Source organism: Phascolarctos cinereus, unplaced genomic scaffold (assembly GCF_003287225.1).
Source record: "Phascolarctos cinereus isolate Bilbo 61053 unplaced genomic scaffold, phaCin_HiC Scaffold_1;HRSCAF=81, whole genome shotgun sequence".
NCBI lineage: Eukaryota > Metazoa > Chordata > Mammalia > Diprotodontia > Phascolarctidae > Phascolarctos > Phascolarctos cinereus.
The window spans coordinates 89,785,326-89,810,979 of record NW_027555514.1 but is presented as its reverse complement, the minus strand read 5'-3'; the positions used below and the strand labels follow the sequence as shown (position 1 = coordinate 89,810,979).

At 35.8% G+C, this 25,654-nt stretch overlaps 1 protein-coding gene across 2 annotated transcripts in view; it reads right to left on the bottom strand.

Annotated features, from left to right (window-relative positions):
• KMT2C (lysine methyltransferase 2C) overlaps nt 1-25,654 on the bottom strand; it is a 306,292-nt gene that overhangs the window by 189,078 nt on the left and 91,560 nt on the right. For both annotated transcript variants that reach the window (XM_078152657.1, XM_078152656.1), the window contains exons 3-6: nt 11,815-11,953; nt 7,885-8,088; nt 3,207-3,355; nt 1,494-1,603 (exon numbers count right to left, since the gene is read on the bottom strand). In XM_078152657.1, the coding sequence (XP_078008783.1) occupies nt 1,494-1,603; nt 3,207-3,355; nt 7,885-8,088; nt 11,815-11,953 (602 nt within the window). The remainder of the gene's footprint in view (nt 1-1,493; nt 1,604-3,206; nt 3,356-7,884; nt 8,089-11,814; nt 11,954-25,654) is intronic.

Genomic DNA, 25,654 nt, shown 5'->3' with positions numbered 1-25,654 from the left:
GACAGGAGCTCAAAAGAGACTAAGGCTGGACGTACAGAAATAAGAAAAGGCCATGCTTCAATAAACACTGGAAGGAAGCACAGGTCTCCGGCTCCTCGGACCAGGCTACGGTTTAAAAAGAGAAAGACTTCAACATAAAACTATAGGGCTCCGTCAGCTACATCCTAGGTGGGAAGAGGCCAACTATCCAAAAGATTCTGGATAGTTGGCCTTTTCCCACCGTTAGGATTTTTCTGCATTTTCTCCCTCTACCTAAATGACTTTTATTTCACACCAATATCCTTGTTCCTTTTCTGAAACAGAGGTTGCCTTCTTTGAAAGTACTCTCTTTTTTTTTTGCTTTTTGGTGGGAATTCAAGGTTAAGTGACTTGCTCAGGATCATACAGCTAGTTCGTCTCAAGTGTTTGAGGCCTAATTTGAACTCAGGTCCTCCTGACTCTAAGGCCAGGGCTCCATCCAATGTGCCACCTAGCTGCCCCAAAATTACTGCTGATACTCTTGTCTGTTCTAGATCAGATCACCTAAAAACATCATAATCCCTTCATTCAGTCAATGGCAATACAAGCAAAGATTTAATACTTTCATTTTCACCTTTTTGTAATCTGTTCTACACTTAACATATGCCAAGACTGCAAATCCAAAGTATTTTTTTCTATATTTTAAGCCAAAGTTAACATATGCAAAATAACCATTACTATTCCTAAAGTTCAAGCAAAACAAGTATTTTGTCATTAACTTCCTTAATAGTACACCCTAAACTGACGTACTTCTCATCAATATACTCGAAATTTTACCTTTATTTTAGCAATAGACACAAAATGTGCATTTTTAATGTACTCTTGATATATCTTTTTTTCATTTGAAAAAAAAAACCAGCCATTTGGTTAGGAGCAAACACATCTTCAATTCAAAGAAGCTGCTATCTTCTCAGATTTGGAACAATTATTTCATTTATTCTTGTATTGACTGATAAAGTACTTGAAAATCACAGTAAAAGCTTTTACAGAAACATAGACTGTATAAATTGACATTATGTTGGCATGGTGCCAAAAGGAAAAAATGAATGTCAACTTGCTTAAGGAGACACAGTAATTCATTTTTTAAAAAGGTACTAACCAGGGCCAGATTTCTTCTAACTCATTTTAACTGCCCACTGCATCATTCTCATTGGAAAAATAACCAGATGTATCACGCATGTGATGAACTTTCACATAAAAGGAATTTAATTTATATTTGCATCCCACTTTACTATATTGGATTCAATGAAATGAGATGAATAAACAATTCACTGGGAGCAAATTAGTACTTGGTGTTCTTTTTTTCTTTTTTTAAGATAATCATACAACTTTTATTATACCTAATATAATTATGAAAAAAGATTACATGCAGAATAGACAATTTATCAACATAATGAGAATAATATATTACATGGTCACAATTTGATATAACAGTGAAAATATTTTGATAACAAGTAACTGCTTTTTCAACTTACTTCTGTGCTCCCTGAGACAACAGCTTTGTCCACGTTCATTAATGCCTGTTCTTCAGCCTGGCATACTCCCAGAGACCATTCTGCACAATGGTGATGAGCCCAAAAGTGACCTGAAATGTTATAAATGAATAAAATTCTGTAATTTTATAAGTATTCCTCTTGAAAATTTAACAAATGAAAAAGTAAAAACTCCATACCCCACTAATAACACATCAATTTGGTTTCAAGCACTCAAACAACAAATTAGTATTCTGGTTGAGTAAATCAGCTAGCTAAAGGGTATTTCACACTTTAAACAGAAAAACTTATTTGATTTCCCTTGAAATACACACACACACACACACACACACACACACACACACACACAGAGTCTGACACATTTATTTGTTACTTCATTCACTTGTTCATTTCCCCAGCACATACTGAGAACAAAGCCTAAACTAACTTCTTGCAGATGGTCATCGACAGGAAGGCAGATTAGTGCATTATGACACAATATAGCAAAGCTCTCTAGAAGTAGGGTGTATGGTGTTATCTGCTCTTACATAAAAAAGCCTCAAATCGCTATATAGTATTATCAGCTATTACAGTAATTTCTCTTCTGTTGCTGTAGCCTCTTGCTCAACAATACTGCTCTCTAGCATCACCTTACCTAACCAACCTTTTATTTTATGCTTCTAATCTCCTATAGACTGGGAATAGTAAAAACAGCAAAATTTGCTAAAATTCGATCTAAAGTAAAAGTCAAAAGGCTGAAGGGGTATGAGAGACAAACTCAAGACACATGTTTTACTGCATAAAATTTGTTACATTTACTTTGGCTTCACAGAGAACTTAATTTCCCTGTAAAAATTTTAGTTGGATTTTAGCTGATAGCCAAGGTTACAAATTGAGCTCTATTTAATTCGTGAGTATCATGCAAAAATTCACACACAGTTATTTGAATAAAATACAAACTGCAATATTAGCTTAGGGTAATCTCATTCGCTTAAAATTAAAATCAAGTTTCACGTGCCACTATATGTGCAAGCACATTATCTAATTGTTTATTTGCTAACTTTTATAAAAACACCATAAAAGAAAGAGATAAAACACAGTTTAAAATTTTTCCTCAAATTACTGGTGTTATCAGGTCCTGATCTTTAAATAATGTGAAAACTCACTGTTACAGCTGAAGCATACAAGAGTCATTTAAGAACGAAAAAGAAGACCATAACTTAAAATATTTCAGTTAAGCAACTTTCAACTTCATTTAATCGGTAAACATTAATGAATTAGTTTTCCAATTTTTAGACTAAATAGGAAAGGGAGAATGAAAAACACAATTCTTACCCATAAGCTGCACTGAAAAAAAAATGCACTAAGTTAACTTAAGAGTATTAGTTGGGCTAACTCAGAAGTAATATTAAAACTATATCACTGTTGTCTGGGAAAACAAAGTGGCACATACTACAAAAAGCAAGATTAATATCAAATAAACTAAAAAATATATAACTTTTAGATCTTAAGAAACAAATTAAATAAACTGAATACATGGCTTACTGAATTATGCAAGGTTAAAGATGAATTATTTTGTACATAGCCATAAGTGTTTGTTGATATTCACTTGGAATTCACTAATATAAAACAGTGCTTATACTTCCTATAATACTGCAATCTGATTTCTGCACCAAAATGTAACATGTATAATATGATAAATCAAGATGTTCCTACCCGTAGACTCAAATAAGGCTTGGAAATCGATGTCATCTGGAAGGCCAACCAGACTGAGTTCGTCCCACAATTTACCAGTCTGATCATCTGAAGCAGTTTGGGTGCTTACACTTACATATGATGTTATACTCTGTCGAGGAGATCGTTCTCTTTGAAAGTAAAGGGAAATATAAGGTGATGATGGTAGCAATAACAATAGCTAGCATGTACTGACATAGCACCTATTATGATATGCAGGATACTGTCCTAATAGCTTCACAAATACCATCTCATTTGATCCTCACAGCAACTCTATGAGGAAGATATTACAAGAGCCACTACTTACAGCTAAGGAAGCTGAAACATTAAAAAGCAAAAGTGACTTGTCCACAGACACACATCTATTAAGAGTCTGAGACAGTAACTGAACGCCAGGCTTGCTGAAACCAGGACCACTGTTTTATGCCACGTAACACATACATGGCTTTATAAAATGTTTTACCATATACATAGATTTGCTCCTTAACATGGTACTCCAAAACTAAGATGTAAAAATAACTTTTATGAGATTCTATAACAAATATCATCTCCAAAAATCTTGGAGACTCAATATATTCCTTCTAGTTAAAAACTTAAATTATTTCTTATTAATAGTGAATACATCATGTAGTCATACATGCTCACAAAACATCACAATTCAGAAAAAAAAATTTAAGTTGAGTGATGACAATCACTAAAACAAAAACTGCAAATGCATTTTATTTAGTAGAATTATTAATGATCTGGAAGACAGAAGAATCCAAGAACAAAATAACTAAAGAGTCTGAAAGGTATTAGGATAAGTATTAGGATTAGAAGAAGGCAACTATAGCTTTCTTAAGTTTTCCTCCTAAAAGCTAAACGAACTGTAAGGGTACTAAGTCATTTTCAGCAAATGAGGCATGGAGACAAAAATGGCAATGCTGAACAAAGTACAGAGTAAATGTTAGCATATCTCAATCATAAAAATTCACATACTCCATGAAAATATTTTAAAAATATAATGAACATTTCAGCATTTAATATTATATCTTGCAAATTATATTATCCTAGGAACAATATGGCATCCCTTTTAACATGACAATAATTCCTCTACCCTAAATATGGATAAGAGATTCACTATCAAAGCAAGACATTAATTCACATTAACACCAAGTCAAATACCTGGTTAAAAACCAAGCCGAAAAGGTTGAAAAATCCAAGCTACAAATATTAACTTATAAAAATCTTTTTATACTTTATTACACCTTATTAAATTTAACTTCTGCTAATGCCTATGACAAGTTAACAATTTTTTTTAAGAATAGCATGTTCTCTCTTTTACCAATCATTTCACTGCTTTGTTAGAAATCAAAGTTAAGAAGGTAACTACGATACTAATACTGGATCAGGGAAAAAAATATCAATTGCTCATTGGTAAGCCCAGCAAATATGCTAAAAAGGACAACTCAACTAAATTAAATTACTTATTCACTACTATACCAAACTACCAAAAAAGTATTTTATTGAGCTAGAAAAGATAACAAAAATTCATCTAGAAGAACAAAAGTTCAAGAATATCAAGAGAATTAATGAAAAACATGTGAAAAGGAGATAGCCTAGCAATATGATATCTCAAACTATATTATGAAGCAGTAATCACCAAAAACTATCTGGAACTAGTTAAGAAATAAAGTGGTGAACCAGGTGAATAGAGTAGGTACATAAGATATAGTAGTAAATGACTATAGTAATCTAGTGTTTGATAAAACCAAAGACCCCAGCTTTGGGGACAAGAACTCACTTTTTAACAAAAACTGCTAGAAAAAAAAATAGCAGGGCAGAAACTAGGTACAGACCAACATCTTACACCATATATCAAGATAAAGAGAAAATACTCAAAGGCTATGGGGAGGGAAGGGAGAAAGAGAAAAGGAGAATAGAGGGAGGGGGAGGAAAAGAGGGAGGGAAAGAGCCCAAGCCATGCTGCCCTTAGGTGGCACAGTGGATGGAGCACCAGGCCTGGAGTCAGGAAACCTGCTCCTCCTGAGTTCAAATGAGACACTTACTAGCTGTGTTAGTTGCCCTGGACAATTCACAATCCTATTTGCCTTACTCTGTTTTGGCTAGAAACTCTGGGGATCTTCCCCTCCCAGATCTATTTTTTTAAAAGAAGAAAAAAAATTAATGCTAAAAACTGTCTTTACATATAACCAGGAAGTATTAAAATATTTTTAAAATACTGGATCTGACTAAAAAATAACATTAAGACACTTAAAAAAAGTAAATCAGTTTTCAATGAGTGAACTAATTCAAAACTAAAGCAATTTAATCTTTGTATTCCAATTTTTATTTTCTCACTATTTCTCTCTCCCCATTCATTTCTCATAACACAGAATTCTTAATCTTAAACAATGATGGGAAGAGGAAGTGATGAGTTCAATGAAACATACTATTAACCAAGAGTGATGGTATATGGAATCTTTCACACTCCTTTCCTCATCTCTTCCTCAGGGAAAACCTTGCCAACTTTCCTATTTTCAAACTAATTTTTTTTCTTGTATAGACTCACCATAAAAATGTCAGGTACTACTTCATGGATAAGAAATAAACAGGAAAAATGATGAATTAATACTGCAACAGCAACTCTGATAGACTTAACTCTTCTCAGCAATGTAATGCAATAATCTAAGACAATTCCAAAAGACTCATGATGGAAAATGCTATCCACAGAAAGAACTGAATAGAGTCTGAGTCTGAATGTAGATCAAATTTCTCTTGGGGGCTGGGGATGGGGGGAGGTGGGATGGGGGTGTTCTTTCTTGTAGTTTTCTCCTTTGGTTCTACTACTTCTTTACAACATGACTAAAGTGAAAATGTTTAGTATGATTTTATATGCATAGCCTATATCAGACTGCATGCCATTTTGGGGAGTGCGGAGGAGAAGGAAGGAAAGAAAATTTAAAACCGGGGGCAGCTAGGTGGCACATTGGATAGAGTACCAGTTCTAGAGTCAGGAGGAACTGAGTTCAAAGCCCACCTCAGACACTTGACACTTACTAGCTGTGTGACCCTGGGCAAGTCACTTAACCCCATTACCTAGGGCCCCCCCCCCTAAAATTAAAAACTCAAAATCTCTTAAAGTGAATGATTAAAACTAAAAATAAATAAATAAAATGTTTTAAGAAATAAAAATTAGATCAATAACCACTCTTATAAAAGCAGAAAGAATTCTGGATTTAGAATTTAAGGACCCAGGTAAAAATCTAAGGCCTACCAGTTAGTGAGTGACCTTGAACAAGGTTATAACCTGATCCACACCTGACCAAGGACACAATTTTCCTATTCTGAATCTCATCTGTTAAAGAAGACTGGATGAAATAATCTCTGAAATCTCATTCCAGGAGCACTAACAACTATGATAGAAGTTTTTATACAGCTTTCTGATAGGGAAAAACACAAAAACCACCTACTAATTTTATAGAAGTTATAGGAAACATCTAGTACTATCACTTTATTTTAGAATAAAGAAACTGGAATTTTGAAAGATTACAACCTAACCAAAGGCAGCAAGCAAGTATAATGTATTGGTGGGGGGGAACAGACACAACTGTGCCCCACGTTACCTGTCATGTTTTCTAATGTTCTTTTATAAGGAATCCCTACTTCCTTATCGGACACTCTAAAATTGTTTAAAAGGTCTTTGTTATTGTTTCATTTAATGCTTCCCTTCTTCGTATTACTAGCAGCAGTCTAAGGCTAGGAACCAGTCAGATAATGACAACACAATAATGCTTTAGTACTTATACTTGGATGTTACCCAGCAAGGCATTTGGTGGTGATTAGATCATCACCCTCAAAGAAAAGAGGTGGTTAGTTGTTCTAAGCTAAATTAATTTTGAGCTGTTCCACAGGCTACAGACGACCATCTATTACTCAGGTAATTCAATGGAATCTACATATGAAAAGTAAAATAATGTTGTTGTGAACCACGATTTTGTTGTGAAAGAACAAACAAGCACAGAATAAAATCCAATTCATGTACTTTGTACAGAGTAAATATAAACACCTGCACTTTGAAATCTTTTAAAAAAAAAGTTTCTCATAAGCAAATGAACCCCCACTTTAAAACTCCCATCAACATTTTAATAAGGGCATCTATAGCAAATATATAAGGTAAAAACACACACAGCACTGAATTATGATAGAATCAACAAAATAGCTCATCAACTATTGAAATCATCAAGCGCACAGCAATTTTTCTCTGGCTACTGAGTAATAATGCACTACTCCAAATTACAAGTGTAATAAAAAATTGGAGGTGGAGGGAGAGGAGAAGGGAGAAGAAGCTTAGAATCAATCTTATCTCCTTACTACTTACAATTTCAGTTTGACTATTCTCTACACATTCAGTTAATTTAACACCCTTTACCCTTCAGTTTAGGTTATAACCATATGCTATTTGGCTATGTTTGTGCTCAGATTGGTTGGTCTAGTAAACAAGCACTAAAAGAGATTTAAAAAAAAACCCTTTTCTCAAAAAGGTTAAAATGCTGAAAGAAGAGGAAATACATGTAATATACAACATCTGTGTTTTTGTGTACATGCACAGAGATACACACATACACACAAAAACAAGCACTGGAAAATATCACCAAAATTTACCAAAAAAGTAACTTACTTTCTCTGTCCTCTTTGTTTACGTGGCACTGAGTTCTGTACTTTTTCACTGGTTCCATCGCTGTTGTCACTGATATCCTTCTTGTGCAGAGGTTGCTTTTTCCAGGGTGTGATGAATTCTGGTGTTGGACTAAACTGTTTTAATTCTCCTTGTCCTAACGAGCTTCTCTCACCACAGTAACAAAAAGCACATAGTTGTTGTTCACTGATACACAACAGAGACAGGAGTTGGGGAGGGGAATGGGTTGGAAGCAAAAGGGAGCAGAGAGAGAGAGAGAAAAGTAGTGGTTTTACATGAGTATTTTAAATGAATGGCAGACTAGATGAATCTATGTTTTCAAGAACCCCATGGGAACCTAAGAGTGTATAAGAGTTATATATCTAATCACCTCTTTCCTACTTAAGTGACTTTCAGCAAGTTAAATAATCTCCCTGATACTCAATTCCTTCATCTGTAATGGAGAGGATTCAACAATACAAATCTCCAAATCTTCTCTAAATCTAAAAGGAGCAATAACCCTCCCTTCCTTCAGCTATTGTCCCTATTCCCATCCTGTACTGGTATTTTCCTCCACTGTCTGTCTTGCTCTAGTCACTTTCCTTTGCACTATGACATCAAAAAACAAAAACAAACAAAAAAGTTTACATAAGCAAATTAACTTCCACTTTAAAATATCAACAATTTAATAAGGGCACTTCAGCTTTCAGCTACTGTCCCTATTCCCATCCTCTATTGGTATTTTCCTCCACTGTCTGTCTTGTTCTAGTCACTCTTCTTTGCACTATGATATCCAAAAACAAAAAGACAAAAACAAACAAAAAAGTTTACATAAGCAAATTAACTTCCACTTTAAAATATCAACAATTTAATAAGGGCATCCATAACATACATACTATAAAAATATATACAGCATTATACTGATAGAATCAATTAGATCTTTCAATAGTTTGTCAAACATTAAAATTGTGAAGCACAAAGTACTCACTAGTACTTTTTCTCTCTCACAATAAAACTCCAGTGGAAAGTCCATTTCATGTATTAATTGAAATGTAACCAAACACAATTTTAAAACATCCATGGAAGAATTTTGATCCCTTTCTGGAATAATGTCTCTACCATGCTATGTACAGGGCATCATAACAAGTCCAACCAGTCTCTGTAAAGTTAATGCTTAATTGCCCCATGATAATAAAAAAGTAAATTAAATTCTACAATGTTAAAGGTTTTATGGGAAATTTCAACAAAATTGTAAAAAAGAAAGCTAGAGAATCACCCTGAATGTATGGGAACATTCTTCTCTTCTATATATCTCATAATCCTTCAATAACCACCATTTTTTCCCTCATTTACTGAAGTTTCTGATGAAAATGTAGGTAGTCCTCATGTTCAAGATCAACCCTTGATTATGTATCATCTTATCTGCAGATGCTATCCAATTGGTCATCTCTACTCTTACCTTTAACCTTTCCCAATCCACCTGTTTCTTCCCAGCAGCCTACTAATATGCTTCAGTGGAGTGGGGGTAATAGGGAACTCTCCAAGAGGACTCCCACTGTAGACACCCCAATACCCTCAAGCTATCATTCTCTCTCTCCCTTCCTTACTCAAACCAATTCCTAGAAAAAGCTATCTCTACTCACTGTCTATATCTTTCTCACTCTTCAATCTTTTGCAATATGGCTAACCTAATCACTCAGCTACAATTGCTCTTTCCAAAGTTACAAATGATTTGTTAATTGCCAAAACTGATTATCTTTTCTCAATACTACTATTCCTTGACTTTTCCATAGCCTTTGACACAGATTATTCTTATTTCCTGAGATATACTGCCTTCTCTCTGAATTTTATAACACTGTTCTCTTTTGGTTCTCCTTTTCCCCACCTCACTCAACTCACTCTTCCTTATTATCCTTCGCAATTATCTCAAGGCACCTACGCAATTATCTCAAGGCACCTAGGTGTCCTGGAGAATGAAGGGTTGGACCTAGAGACACTAAGGAAATGAGAGCAAAACCAGCTTCAGACAATATGGGCAAGTAAGTCACTTAACTTTTATCTGCCTCAGCTAACTCAACTATAAAAAGATAATAATAGCATATATCTCACAAGAATGTTGTGAAGACCAAATGAGATAATATTTGTAAAGTGCTCAGGCACAGTGCCTGGCACATGGTAAGAGAGCTTTAAAAATGATTATTCCCTTCTCACTTAACCTGTTTACCTCATTTTCTTCACTTGTAAAATGTAGATTATAACAGCATCCATCTCTCCTAGGGTTGTCATACATATCATGAGCTCTACTTCAAATGCTTTGTAAACCTTAAAGTACTACACACACACACACTATTACCATCTATATCATGACCTTTAGCTGTGGGTAGCTCTATTCTATCAATTTCCTATTATATCTAGGGGCAGATATAAAATCTTCTGCTTTGCATTTAAAACCCTTCACATGGGGCAGCTAGGTGGCGCAGCAGATAGGTCACCGGCCCTGGAGTCAGAAGGACCTGAAATCAAATCTGGTAACCCTGATTGCCTCACTCAAAAAAAAAGGGGGGGGGGGGAATATTATCACCTCCTGGCACCAAACTACCTTTCCAGCCTTATGTTTTAATAATTCCTTTCATATACTATCTGGTACCTTCACTCTACCTTTCCTACTGCTACTCATACATGAAACTATATGACCATTGTTAAAGTTATTATATTGACTTTTCTTCATGTAAAAAATGCACTCCTTAATCCTCTAACATTTAGCTATCCAAGTTTCCTTTAAAACTACACTAAAGAATGTTGTTCAAGGAAAACTCCATTTATTCCTATGCTTTCTAATGTTTTTAACAGGAATGGGTGTTGTATTTTGCCAAAAGCTTTTTCTGCATCTATTGAGATCATCATGTGGTTTCTGTTAGTTTTGTTGTTGATATGATCAATTATGCTGATAGTTTTCCTAATACTGAACCAGTCCTGCATTCCTGGTATAAATCCTACCTGGTCATAGTGTATTATTCTTGTGATAAGTTGCTGCAATCTATTTGCTAATGTTTTATTCAAAATTTTTGCATCTATATTCATTAGGAAAATTGGTCTATAATTTTCTTCCTCCGTTTTGACTCTTCCTGGTTTAGGTATCAGCACCATATTTGTATCATAAAAAGAATTTGGTAAGACTCCACCTATTTTATCGAATAGTCTATATAGTACTGGAATTAATTGTTCTTTAAATGTTTGATAGAATTTGCGTGTAAATCCATCAGGCTCTGGAGATTTTTTTCCTAGGGAATTCATCAATGGCTCATTCAATTTCTTTTTCTGAAATTGGGTTAAGTATTTTACTTCCTCTTCTGTTAATCTGGGTAACTTATGTTTTTGTAAATATATGTATCCATTTCACTGAGATTGTCAAATTTATTGGCATACAGTTGGGCAGAATAGTTACTAATTATTGTTTTAATTTCCTCTTCCGTGGATTCACCCTTTTCAATTTTGATACTGGTAATGTGGTTTTCTTCTTTCTTTTTTAAATTAAAATAACCAAAGGTTTTATCTATTTTATTGGTTTTTTCATAAAACCAACTCTCAGTTTTATTTATTATTTCAATAGTTATCTTAATTTCGATTTTATTAATTTTTACTTCCGTTTTCAGTATTTCTAATTTGGTGTTTAATTGAGGATTTTTAATGTGCTCTTTTTCTAGTTTTTTTTAGTTGTATGCCAAATTCATTGATCTCCTCTTTTTCTGTTTTATCCATGTAAGCATTTAGAGATATAAAACTTCCCCTAAGAACTGCTTTCGCTACATCCCATAAGTTTTGGTATATTGCCTCATTATTGTCATTCTCTTGAATGAAGTTTTTATAATGAATGAACTTATCCCCAAATGCAACTTTGTTTTCTATTCCTACTGCATTTATTCTCCCTCTAACCTGATTTTAGCTTCTACTCCAACAGAAACAGTAGAGCTGGTGGATTCCTCAGACACTGAGCGCTGGAGAGCTAGGGTTCGCTGCTTGTTGCTATCCACTTCAGTTTCACCATCCTCTTCTGCAGACTGTTCTTTGACTTCTGTTAAACAGTAAACAGACACAAGAAGATTCTACTTTGTGTAAACTGGTAAACTTGCTTTTCTAAGTTAAGCTGTGGCTTGTAAATAAAATAATTCTCCTAGCAAAGAATTAATCACGCATTACTTAGATGCAAAGTTCTAATTTGCATCTGAGATTAGAACATATCAACCAAATAAAAATGTTGATTTTTAAAAAAATTTAGAAATCCTAAAACATCACCTTTATCTGCAGCACCAGATAATAATCTACTCAGACAAAACATTTTCATCCATTTAAAAGTCATATCCTTTCTTGCTCTGCAGTTGCGGTCACTCTCCAAACACCAAGACTTGGAGGTGCTTTTCTGGCAGACAGTTACAAGGCTGTCTCACACTGGGCCTGATGCTCTCAGGTTCTCAGTCCACTAGCTCGGTTCAAGGCCATGGACTTGGGTATACCTTCCACAGCATAGAAGACAAGGCCAGATGCCCTATCCGAAGTGTATGCTCAATTCTGTTAATTCCCTCGTTGCTAGGGAATTGGGGAAAACTACAGTTGTTTTTTGGTTCCCTGAGGCTTACTTTCTCCCTTCCCTCTGCACCTCTGAATCCTCCTTCATGGAGGTTACAGGGAAAGTTAGAACAACTAAAAATATTGTGGGATATTCTGGAGGTTTTGTGATTGATCATTAAGGAGTTTTGAAACACCTGTACAACCTAGTCACTCTCTTCCCTTGAATCAAGAGGGTATCTGTTAACCCCTCTCTTGGAGAAGAGAGTTTCACCCTTTACCTCTCACCTTTGATTTCACCCTTTCCCACCTGGGAAAGGAAGGAGGGGGGAGGAGCAACAGCTACAGTGTGGGTTCCCCAGGCAATGGCCTTGGGCTCTAGGACAACCTTTGACTGCAAGCATCACCCAGGTTCAGTACATCCTGCTCAAGGTAATGAAGCTAGCCTCCAAACTTGGATAAGCATGCTCTTTTAAATTTTTAATTTTAACTGTTAATGATGAGATGTTGATTCTCTGTGTAAAGTAAGTTGGAAGTGCATTTAACAAAACTGAAGTCACCTGATTGATAATTGGTTTGTTTCAAGTTTCAAATTGGTGAACTTTGTGTATCAGTTATGTCAAACAACTGTTCGTAATTTGGTTAGCACTAAAACAATTTAGCTATTGTTGGTTATTGTTTTAATGTATAAACTAGCCAAAAAGCTTGTTTGGGTTATGTATGGCTTGCTGAGAATTTAAAAGATATAGAAATCTCTAATGATCGACTGTTTACACCAGGACAAATTTAAGTTGAGATGTAAATCCTAGAAAAGTTTTGCCTTAACTGTGATTAATAAAACTTGCTGTCTGAGGTAAAAGCTCATAGGATTTTATTTTGAGTTGTCTGATGGCGCATAATCCATTGATAATCAATTCACCATCTGAGAGAAATGCCACAAGCTACTCAGAGAAGGTGATACTGGTGGGAAGTGAGCTGAGAGGGCAATTTTATCCTCAGTCTAAGATGGGATCCTCCTGGCTCTATTTCCCCATTATGTTCCTTTGAAAGGGAATGTTACCCACCTGGCTATTCCTGAGTCTGGCTATGAAGTGGACTTGATATTGCATGGTTGGAAAACCGAATTATCTGAATCCAAACAGAGATAGGGATGTTTTATCCTCTCATAGTTGGGCCCTAAATTTAGTCCCCGCTTATATCTGGGCCCTGCAGTTTTTTCTTTCAGATATGTCTTCCAGACTACAGCCCATTCACCTATAGTTGGCAGCAAACAGCGGGTACCAGTCAATGTCTCCCCTTTGTTTCCTGAATGCAGCCTGTACTTGGTTCCAGTCAACCTCCTCTTTGGGACCCCCTCCAGGCAGGGACAGCCCTATGCCCTTTTCCAGCAGGAAGCAGTTTCAGAAACCAGGACCTTCACACCTCTCACTCCAAAAGAATTTGGGTCCCATGTGTTTGAGGGGGGAATGATGGGGTTGGGATCTAGGCCCCAGAAAGGAAAAACCCTGGACTTTCCCACATGGCCAAATCTCTGGCATTCACCTGAGGCTATAATTCTCCCCTCCATTTTGAGGGGGGAATGATGGGGTTGGGATCTAGGCCCCAGAAAGGAAAAACCCTGGACTTTCCCACATGGCCAAATCTCTGGCATTCACCTGAGGCTATAATCCTCCCCTCCATGGTCTTGCCTCCCTATGGCCCGAGGCCACTCCCCAGCCTTGGTAATTCTATTACCTCATGGACTATTTGGCCACTCCGAGACCCCTCCCACAGTCTTTCTGTATATGAGATCCATTTTGTCTCCATTAAGATTCTTATCCATTAAGATCTGATTCTTATAATCTAGCTACTGCTAGATTCTTATAATCTAGCCACTATTTACTCATGTTCAGACTCCTTAAGAGTCTGCCCAATATGAAAATGTTCTAATAAACCTTGTCTTTGTCTGAAAAAAAAATCAAAGTAGCCAACTAGAAAATTAATACAGTAAAGAAAACAATTCATATAAAAGTAGAATTGGGCAAGTGGAAGCTGATGACTCAATGAGACATCAAGAATCAAACAAAGCCAAAAGAATGAAAAAAAAAATAGAAGAAAATGTAAAATACTTCATTGGAAAACAAACTGACTTGAAATATAGATACAGGAGAAATAATTTATGAATTACTGGACTACCTGAAAGCCATGATCAAAAAAGGGGCCTAGACAGCCTATTTCAAGAAATTATCAAGGAAAACTGCCCTGGTATCTCCTAGAACGAGAAGGTAAAATAGTCAGTGAAAGAATCTACCAATTACCTCTCGAAAGAGATCTCATGATGAAAATTCCATGTAATATTGTACCCAAATTCCAGAATTATGGAGTCAAGGAGAAAATATTGCAAGCAGCCAGAAAGAAAACAATTCAAGTATCTAGGAGCCACAATCAGGATCACACAGGACTTAGCAAATTCTACATTAAAGGATCGGAGGGCTTGGAATATGCTACTCCAAAAAGCAACGAAGCTTGCATCACACAACCAAGAATTAACTACCCAGCAAAACCGAGCATAATCTTTCAGAGGATAAAGAAAAAATATTCAATGAAATAGGGGATTTTCAAACTTCCCTAATGAAAAGACCAGACCTGAAGGTAAAATTCAATCTTCAAATACAAGACTTAAGAGAAGCATAAAAAAGAAAACAGGAAAGAAAAAACACGTTATTCATTAAGATTAAACTGTTTACAACCCTACACAGAAAGATGATACTTATAATTCTTAACTCTATCTCTACTGGGGCAGTTAGAAGGAATATACATAGACAAGACTTCGATATAACAACGTTTAAAAAAAAACAAGGGGTGAAAAAACGGATTGTACTGACAGAATTGAGGAAAGGGGGAGCAGAATAGGATAAATTATATCACATAAAGAAGCTTAAAAGACATATTACAAAAGAGGGAAAGAAGGGAGAGTGGGAGTATTGCTTGAACCTTACACTCATTGGATTCAGCTCAAAGAGAGAATAACATACACACTTGGTTGGATATAGAAATTTATCTTTGCCTATAGGGAAGTAGGAGGGGAACATTAAAGCAAAGGGGGGAGGCTAATAAAAGGGAGGGCAGATTGAGGGAGATTGTGTTCAGAAGCCAAATACTGATGTGGAGGGACAGGGTAAAAGGAGAAAGAAAAGTATAAACACGGAGAAAAATAGTATGTTGGGAAATACAGTTAGTAACCATAAGTGAATGGGAACAGGATGAACTCTCCCATAAAATGAAAGAGGATAAAAGAGTGGATTTAAAACTAGGATCCTAACAATATGTTGTTTATAAGAGACACATCTGAAGCAGAGAGACAGATGGAGAGTAAAGGTAAAACACTGGAGCAAAATATATTATGCTTCAGCTAAAATTTAAGGGAAAAAAGCAGAGGAAGCAATCCTGATCTTAGACAAAGCAGAAACAAAAAGAGATTTAATTAAAAGAGATAAGGAAGGAAAATACATCTTCCTAAAAGGCATCAGACAATGAAGTAATCACTACTAAGCATATATGCACCAAGTGGTATAGCATCCAATTTCTAAGAGAAGTTAAGTAAGCAACAGGGAGAAAGAGACAGCAAAACTATTCTAATGGGGGACCTCAACCTCCCCCTCTCAGAACTAGATAAATCTAACAATAAAATAAACAAGGAAGAAGTTAAGATAATGAATAGAATTTTAGAAAAGTTAGATATGATAGACCTTGAGAAAAAACTGAATGGGGACAGAAAGAAATATACCTTTTTCTCAGTGGTGCATGGCACCTACACAAAAATTGACCATGTATTAGGGTATAAAAACCTCACAAGTAAATGCAGAAAGGCAGAAATATTAGATGCATCCTTGTCAGATCATGATACAATAAAAATTACATATAATAAAGGGCGATGGAAAGATAGACTAAAAATTAATTGGAAACCAAATAATTTAATTCTAAAGAATCATACCACAGAATCATGCAAATCATAGAAACAAACAATTTCATCAAAGAGAAAGACAATGAGACAACATACCAAAATTTATGGGATGCAGCCAAAGCACTTGTTAGGGAAAATTTTATATCTCTAAATTCTTACATGAATAAAATACAGAAAGAAAAGACCAATGAATCGGCCATGCAACTAAAAAAAGCTAGTAAAAAAACCAAATTAAAATCACCAATATCAAATTTAAAAGTCTGAAAATCAAAGGAGAGATCAACCAAACTGAAAGTAAGAAAACTACTGAACTAATAAATAAAACTAAGAGCTGGTTTTATGAAAAAAAAATACATAAGACCACTATCAAAAATGAAGAGGGTGGATTTACCACCAATGAAGAGGAAATTAAAGCAATAATCAGGAGCTATTTTGCCCAACCATATGTCAATAAATCTGACAATCTAAGTAAAATGGATGAATATTTACAAAAATATTAATTGTCCAGATTAACAGAAGAAATAAAAAACTTAACCCCATTTTAGAAAAAGAACCTGAACAACCCATTGACAAACATCCTAAGAAAAAAATTCCCAGGGCCATATGGATTTACAAGTGGAATTCCACTAAACATTTAAAGAACAATTAATTCCAATACTACATAAATGATCTGGGAGACTTGGTGAAGGAATCCTCCCAAACACTTTTAATGATACAAATATGGTACTAATACCTCAAATGGGAACAGACAAAACAGAGAAAGAAAATTATAGATCAATTTTTCTAATGAATATAGATGCAAAAATTTTAACTAAAGTATTAGAAAAGAGATTACAGCAACTTATCATGATATTACACTATAACCAGTGGTCGTTATACCAGGCCGCTGTACCAACATATCATACCAAGAATGCAGGGTTTGTTGAATATTAAGAAAACTTTCAGCACAATTGACCACATCAGTAGAAAACAAACAGAAATCACAATTATTTCAATAGAAGCAGAAAAAACTTTTGACAAAATATAATACATATTCCCATTAAAAATACTAGAGCACATAGGAATAAATGCCATTTTCCTTAAAATGATGAGTAGCATCTATCTAAAACTATCATCAAGCATTATATGTAATGGGAATAAGCTAGAAGCATTTCCAATAAGATCGGGGTAAAGCAAGGATGTCCATTATCACCACTGTACAATTAAATTTTATACCAGAAATGTCAGCTTTAGCAATAAGTGAAGAAAAAGAAATTGAAGGAATTAGAATAGGCAAAGAAGAAACAAAGCTACAACTCTTTGCAGATGATAAGCTATACTTACAGAATCATACAGAATCAATTAAAGAACTACTTGAAATAATTAACAACTTTAGCAAAGTTGCAGGACCCATATAAATCACTGGCATCTCTGTACATTACTAACAAAGCCCAACAGCAAGAGACAGAAAGAGAAATTCCATTTAAAGTTATTGTAGACAATATGAAATATTTGGGAGTCTACCTGCCAAGACAAACCCTTGTTACAAAACACTTTTCAAACAAATACTCAGACCTAAATAATTGGGAAAATATTAGGTGCTCATGGATAGACCAAGCTAATATAATAAAATGACAATCTATATAACTTCCAAGATTAGCAGGGAAGCAGAAAGCTGGGAAACAATTTTTATAGCTAGTATCTCTGATAAAGCCTTATTTCTAGAATATATAGAGAACTGAGTCAAATTTAGAAGAATACAAGTCATTCCCCAATTGATAAATGGTGCTATCTATCGTCATGTTAAAAATGCCCTAAATTACTACTGACTAGAGAAATGATTAGCTAATAGGACAGAAAAGGAAAACAACAAATGTTAGAAAAGATGTGGAAAAACTGGAACACTAACACAATGTTGGTGGAGTTGTGAACTGATCCAATGACTCTGGAGAGCAATTTGGAACTATGCCAAAAGGGCTAAAATAATGTGCACACCCTTTGAACCAGCAATACTACTACTAGCTCTGTATCCCAAAAAGATTATAAAAAAGGGAAAAGGACTCACATGTACAAAACATTTATAGCAGCTCTTTTTGTGGTGGCAAAGAATTGGAAATTGAAGAGATGCTCATCAATTGGGGAACAGCTGAAAAAGCTGTAGCATATGAATTTAATAAAATACTACTGTTCTACAAGAAATGATGAGTCAAAAAAAAAAGAAATGATGAGCAGGCAACTTCAGAAAAACCTGGAAAGATTTACATGAAGTGATGCTTAGTGAAGTGAGCAGAACCAGAAGAACACTGTATACAGTAATAGCAACATTGTGTGATGATCAACTATGATAGATCTAGCTCTTCTCATCAACACTGAGACAATTCCAAAAGACACATGATGGAAAAATGCTATCAACACCCACAGAAAGAACTACAGAGTCTGAATGCAGATCAAAGCATACTATTTTCATTTTTTCTTTGGTTTGTCTTTCTTATGGTTTTTCCCTTTTACTTTGATTCTTCTTTTATAACATGATTAATGTGTAAATATTAACATGACTGTACATGTATAACTTATCAGGTTGCTTGCAGTCACCCCCCTCCCCTGGGGAAAAGAGAGGGACTAAAATTTGAAACTCAGAATCTTACAAAAATGAATGTTGAAGACTATCTTTACATGTAATTGGAAAACATAAAAAAACTAGAGAGAGAGAGAGAGAGAGAGAGAGAGAGAGAGGACACCTGATTCACAAACATCTATATAAAAGCAGAAAAATGCTGCAAAAAACTTGAAAGATCACTCAAAACAGATCCTGGTACTTGGCAAAAGTGGACACATGGGAAGAATTACAAGAAATACACTGGAAGATATGGTTCAAGTTTAAGAAATAAAGAGGCTAAAGACATGAATACTTTTCAAAGCCTTTGTACAAAACAAAAAATTAAAAGGAATCTACTGTAACAGTGAAGTTATTGATTAGAGGAAAAACAAAATAAACATTAAATTAGAAGATAAGCTATCATAAAATATTGTTCCTAATTACAAAAATCTTTTGCCTGATCTATTTGGGAAAGCCATCCATGCCAAAAATGTCATGTGCCCTCCTCCTATTCATAATACTTGAATGAGTCCTTCCTCTTTAGCAAACATTAGTGGTAGAATTCCAAAGATTAATGAACAATTCTGAGGCTGTCAGTCCAATAAGACCCCAAATCCCTATATACAGCCACACTGTTATATAATTTCTCTCTACTTCACTCATTTTATTAATTTTACTTTTTAAGTATAATCAATGGCCAAATATTAATTTTTAAATCATAGAACACAGTAGTTACTATTCCAAATGTTGATGCAGCCTTCAATCAACTAAGCATCTACTATATATAACAAGTCTTGTACTAAGCACTGAGAATTCAAAGCCAAAAAATGTCATGTTGAGTTGGAAATGTCTATGGGATACCAAATATGAATTTTGCAACATACAATTATTAACACAGGACACAAAATATAAACATGTGAAGGAAGGAAGATACTAGCAGCACAGTGAAAAGCAAAGGTTCTGTAAGAAAAGGGTAGGTCCTGAGTCAGGAAGGATTTCTATCTAGGAAATAGAAATAGAAATCTATGGATTTCTATGAGGAAGGTTAAAGATGTAGTACATTTCAGGGAACAGATAATCAGTGAAAAGCCATGGAGATAAGAAATGGAGTAACTTGCATAATGGAATATAGAGAAGGTCAATTTGACTGTAAAAGAGCAAGGGAAGGAAAGTTAAAATATAATGAAGTTGGCAAAGTAATTTGGGGCCAGGTTTTGAAAGGCTTTAAAAGCTAAAGCTGAGTTTATATTTTATCCTAGAGGCAATAAGGAACCACTTAAGTTGACTGGTGGTATGGTCTGATCTGCACTTAAGGAAAAATCACAGATGAGTCGAAGATGGACTGAAGTAAGGAGTGACCTGAAGCAGGGAGACCAATTAAGAGGCCATTGCAATAGATTAGGTAGGAACTCATGAGGGTGTGGTCTAGAAGGAGGACCAGTAACCACAGAAAAGGGACTAGATACAAGAAATGATGTTAACTGATTAGGTATGTGGGTTGAGAACTAGCACTTAACACAAAGTTCACAAACTGGGGCCACTGGTAAAATAACTGTTACTTTCAAAGAAATAGGGCAATTTGGAAGAGATGTGTGTCTGGCACTTAATGATTAAGCCCAGGGGAACTGATATTGTCACCAAGTAGAAAGTTGGAAAGAGATCTAGAAGGGCCCTGAATGGAGCCCAAGGGTAGATGACGGATGATTATCAAAGGAGACTGAGGAATGGACAAAGCAATAAGACTAGAAGAAAGAATAGTGTCACAAAATGCCAAAGAAAAAGTATCCAGGAGAAGAGAAGACTCAACAACAACTAAAGTATTGGAGAGGTCAACCAGAAGAGTGGTCACTGGGAAAGGCCATGAAATTTCTCAATTAACAAATTCCCCATGGTGAGTCTGCAAAGAGTAGTTTCAATTGGGTAATGAGGTCAGAAACCAGATTGAAAGTTTGATAAGAAAAGAGAAATGAAGTGGAGGCAATGAGCTTTTTCTAGTAATTTTGCAAAGACAAACGAGAGACATGGGACCATTGCTCAAAGGAAGATGGGGTTTGGTGAAAACTTTTCAGCATGGGAGAGATTTGGACATGTTTGAACAAAAGGAGGAAAGGAAGAAACTAAATATAAGAATGGGAGGATATTTTAGGGAGCAATTTACTGGAGAAGATGAGCAGAACTGGCACCATCTCCCCATAACCACTGATGGAGACATCTCAGGACTTTGAACCAGTCTTGAGAATAGCAATGCTTCCAGATTACCACTCACAGCAAATGGAAAGCAACTACTGTGGAGATGCATACTCCATGACTTAGCTACTAAAAAAACAAGAAAAAAAGTTCTTGCCACCGAAGGACTTAGCACAGTTCAATGGTTCAATATAAGATGCTGACATGATTTCTTCAATGGAAATGACATTAAGAAAGAGGTAGTGTTACTGAATCTCCTTTGCCACTCTCCCCTAAGGACTATGTAAAATCTTATTATCACACTTGAAGTTGAAATGTTCCACAAGCACCATCTCCCCTACCAGAATGTCAGCTCCTTAAGGGATTGTCTTACTTTCCTATTTGTATCTACAATGCTTCGCATATTGTAAATGTTTCATAAATTTTTAGAATTCATTCATTTAAGTGACTAGATAAAAGGGTTGGCCTTGGCAAAGAGAAAGCCCACCTACTTTGAAATGAAGGAGCAAGAATTATGTGAAAGACCTTAGATGGGGGGGGCAGGAGGGGGGGGGAGTAGCAGGGAGGAGATCAGGTAAATGGCACCAGTTTAGCCAATGAGAGCATCCACCAAGATGGAAAAGGTTAGGCTAAAGGAGATTTCAGAAGAGAGTAACAAATACTCAATTAGGGGTTGCAGTATAGCCAAGATGGTGGAGAATAAAGGCAGAAACTCACCCAACCACTACCAAATTCCCCTCCAACTTTAAAATAAAGCCTCAAAATAAACTCTGGAGCTGGAAAACCAACAAAAGAATAGGGTGAAACAATGTTCCAGCCCAAGGCAACATAGAATGTAGGCAGGAAAAGTCTGTGGCACTAGGGTAAGAGGAGAATACAGTCCAGTGTACATTGCACTCAGAAAAGCAGCAGCAAGGCCTTGCCCCCAAGCACAAGCTGGCAGCAGGCCTTGGGGGCAACTGAATCTGCTGTGGCAATTTCCAGGTATCTCAGCCCACAGAGAGTTAGAGGGCTGGACAACTGGTACACAAGAAGACTGTAAGGAACTCTTTGCTAGCAGTGGGTAGGGGATTCAGTTACATTGCCCATACTCAGTTCTGGGTCACAGTCCCAAAGCTAAGAGTATCACTAGCACACTAGAGATCCTATACACACAAACAGGGACCCTGGTCACAGCTCCAGGACAGAAAACTTGTGGATGCTCACGGTGTACAGGCAGAAGAACAGCTACCACACCTCACCTTAGAACATACTACCTTGGAAAAGCTGAAAACTTACAGACTTGCAGAACTAGCTCTAAAAACCATAGAACAAAAACCTGAAGGTTTGGACAATGCCCCCTCCACACTGGGAGCAGGGCTCAATTTTATCATGAAGTTAAAAGGCTGGAAAAATGAGCAAGCAGGGGCAGCTAGGTGGCGCAGTGGATAGAGCACTGGCCCTGAACTCAGGAGTACCTGAGTTCAAATCCGCCCTCAGACACATAACACTTTACTAGCTGTGTGACTCTAGGCAAGTCATTTAACCCCAACTGCCTCACTTTAAAAAAAAATGAGTAAATAACAAAAAAGAACTTGACCATAGAAACTTACTATGGTGAAAGGGAAAATCAAAATACAAACTCAGAAGAGGACAACAATGTCAAAATGGCTACATGTAAAACCTCAAAGAAAATGTGAATTGGTCTCAGTATCAAAAGGAACTCATGGAAGAGCTGAAAAAGGATTCTAAAAATCAAGTAAGAGAGGTAGAGGAAAAACTGGGGAGAAAAAATGAGTGAAGCAAGAAGAAAATAACACCCTAAAAAATAGAATAAGCTAAATAGTAAGAGGCAAAAAAATTCACCAAAGAGAAAATATAATTCTTAAGAAATATTAGACTACCTAAAAAACATGATCAAAAAAAGACCTAGACATCATGTTTCAAGAAATCATCAAGCGAAACTGTCATGATATCCTAGAACCAGAGGGTAAAACAGAAACTAAAAGAATCCACTAATCACCTCCTGAAAGAGATTCCAGAATGAAAATGCCCAGGAATATTACAATCAAATTTCAGAGCTCCCAGGTCAAGCAGAAAATATTACAAGCAGACAGAAAGAAACCATTCAAATATTCTAGAGCCACAGTTAGTATAACACACAATTTGGCAAATTCTATAATGAAGGATTGAAGGACTTAGGATTATGATATTCCAGAAGGCAAAGGAGTTTGCATTTCCAAGTATTTACAATTTTCAATTACAACAATCACCCAGCAAAACTGAGAATAATCCTCCAGGGAAAATAAAAGGACATTTAATAAAATATAGGACTTTCAAGCATTACTAATGAAAAGACCAGAGCTGAACAGATAATCTGATTTTCAAATACAAGATTCAAGAAAAGCATAAAAAGGTAAACAGGAAAGAGAAATCATAAGGGATTCAATAAAATCAAACTTTTTTTCATTCCTACATGGAAAATAACACATTTAACTCCTAAGAACCTTATCATTCTTGGGGCAGTTAGGAGTGAGTATACATAGACAGAGGGCATGGGTGTGAGTTAACTATGACAGGATAATCTCCAAAAAATAAAAAAAATCTAAGGGTGAGAAAGAGGGACGCACTGAAAGAAGGGAAAGGTAAAGTGGGATAAATTACCCTGCATCAAAGAGACGGAAGGCAGCTAAAGGGAAGTTGAGGGTAGACTAGGAGAGGGGGCAATGCTTGAACCTGACCCTCATCTAAGTTGGCTGAGAGAATAATATCCACACTCAACTGAGAACAGAAATCTAACTTGCCCTCAGGGAAATAGCAGAGGAGGGGGGATAAGAGAAGGGGAAGGGGTGACAGAAAGGAAGATGGATTGGGGGAGGCAGCAGTCAGAAGCAAAACACTTTTGATGGTAATGGTAAGATCAATAGTTTGACCACCTTTTGGTATGGCTGAAGTGAGAAATGCTCTCCATTAAATACCTGAAACACAACATATAAAAACTGAACTCATCTTTACTCCAATGTTCCCCCTTCCAAAGTTCCCTACTTCTCTTGAGAGGCACCACCATCCTTCTAATCACTCAAGCTTACAATCAGGGTATTATTTTCTACTCTTCATACTCTTTTACTTCCCTGTATCCAATCAATTTGCAAATCCTTTTAATTCTAACTTTTTTTAATCCAAAATTTCACTATATGTCTGTTCTCTATATCTGACACTAAATTCTATCCTGTCTCAATTGTGGGGAAAAAAACTGAATTCCCCACCGCACAAATTCACCCAACAGGGCATCTAGGTGGCACAGTTGATAGAGCACCAGCCCTAGAGTCAGGAGGACCTGAGTTCAAAATCCGGCCTCAGACACATACCACTTACTAGCTGCATGACTCTGGGTAAGTCATTTAACTCTATTTCCCTCACCAAAAATAGACAGATAGTCAGACAGACAGATAAATGAATAGGTAAGTAAGCAAATAAATAAATAAATGAGTGAATGAATGAATAAATGACAATGTAAGACAGCATGGTGCAATATTCAAGTGAGATGAGTAGGAAATACCCATGGGGGTGGAGGTGGGGAGAGTAAGTAAATTTTAATAATGTATCTTCACATAAGTTAGCAGAATAATTTTTCAGTGCCTATATGTTTAACCAATTGCCCAGAGCTGTTGCATACAGAGAAACTAGATCAAAGATTACAGAGTGGAAAAAAATAGAGAATGTTTCTTGAAGTCCTAGTTAATAAGTATAACTTTCATTGCATATTGCAACATAAATGGGGGGGGAGAAGAGAAATCTTTAAAATTGAATTGAAAATAAATTAGTGCACATAATTTCATATGCAAATGTTTTCAATTTCCAGTACTTTTCATACCACACTTGATGCAAATAGTAAAACTAAAACAAGGTAGTCAGGTCCTTAAAAAAAAAAAAAAAAGAAAGAAAGAAAGAAAAAAGGTTGAAAAGAAAAAAGAGATCCATATATACAAGAAATAAAGTACTATAAAATTTTCATTTGACTAATAACAGTTAATTCTTTCTTGTTTCTTTTCATCAGCCTGCTCCTTGAAACAATGTCAAAAGTTTTGTCTGGCAGATTGTAAAACAGACTGCTCTGGTCAACAGTGAACATGTCACCGGGAGGGATATGAAGCCTCTGACAAATTAAGGCAGAAAGAAGTCTAACTGCTGGTGCTTTGCTGTCTCTAGTTCAACACTAACCAACACTCCAGATGTATGGTTAAATACCACCCTGTGCTTATGCCCAAAGCAACAAAGCAACTCATTCAACCTAATGAAATATTCCATGCCCAGCTGCTAGGCCACATGCGAAGCTTTTCTTCCCCTTTAAATAGGATTTGGTCAAAATGTCTGTAGCTCAAATTTGTGAGCTACATTTGTGGAAAATAAGGCACAAAATAAGTACTTTAGCTTTTTATGAAAATAAGGCAATGTTTTTCCTCTTAGATTTGAGTCCACTAGTGCTTCTAAGCCTTTATTCTCAAAATGATCCAGAATATAAGACA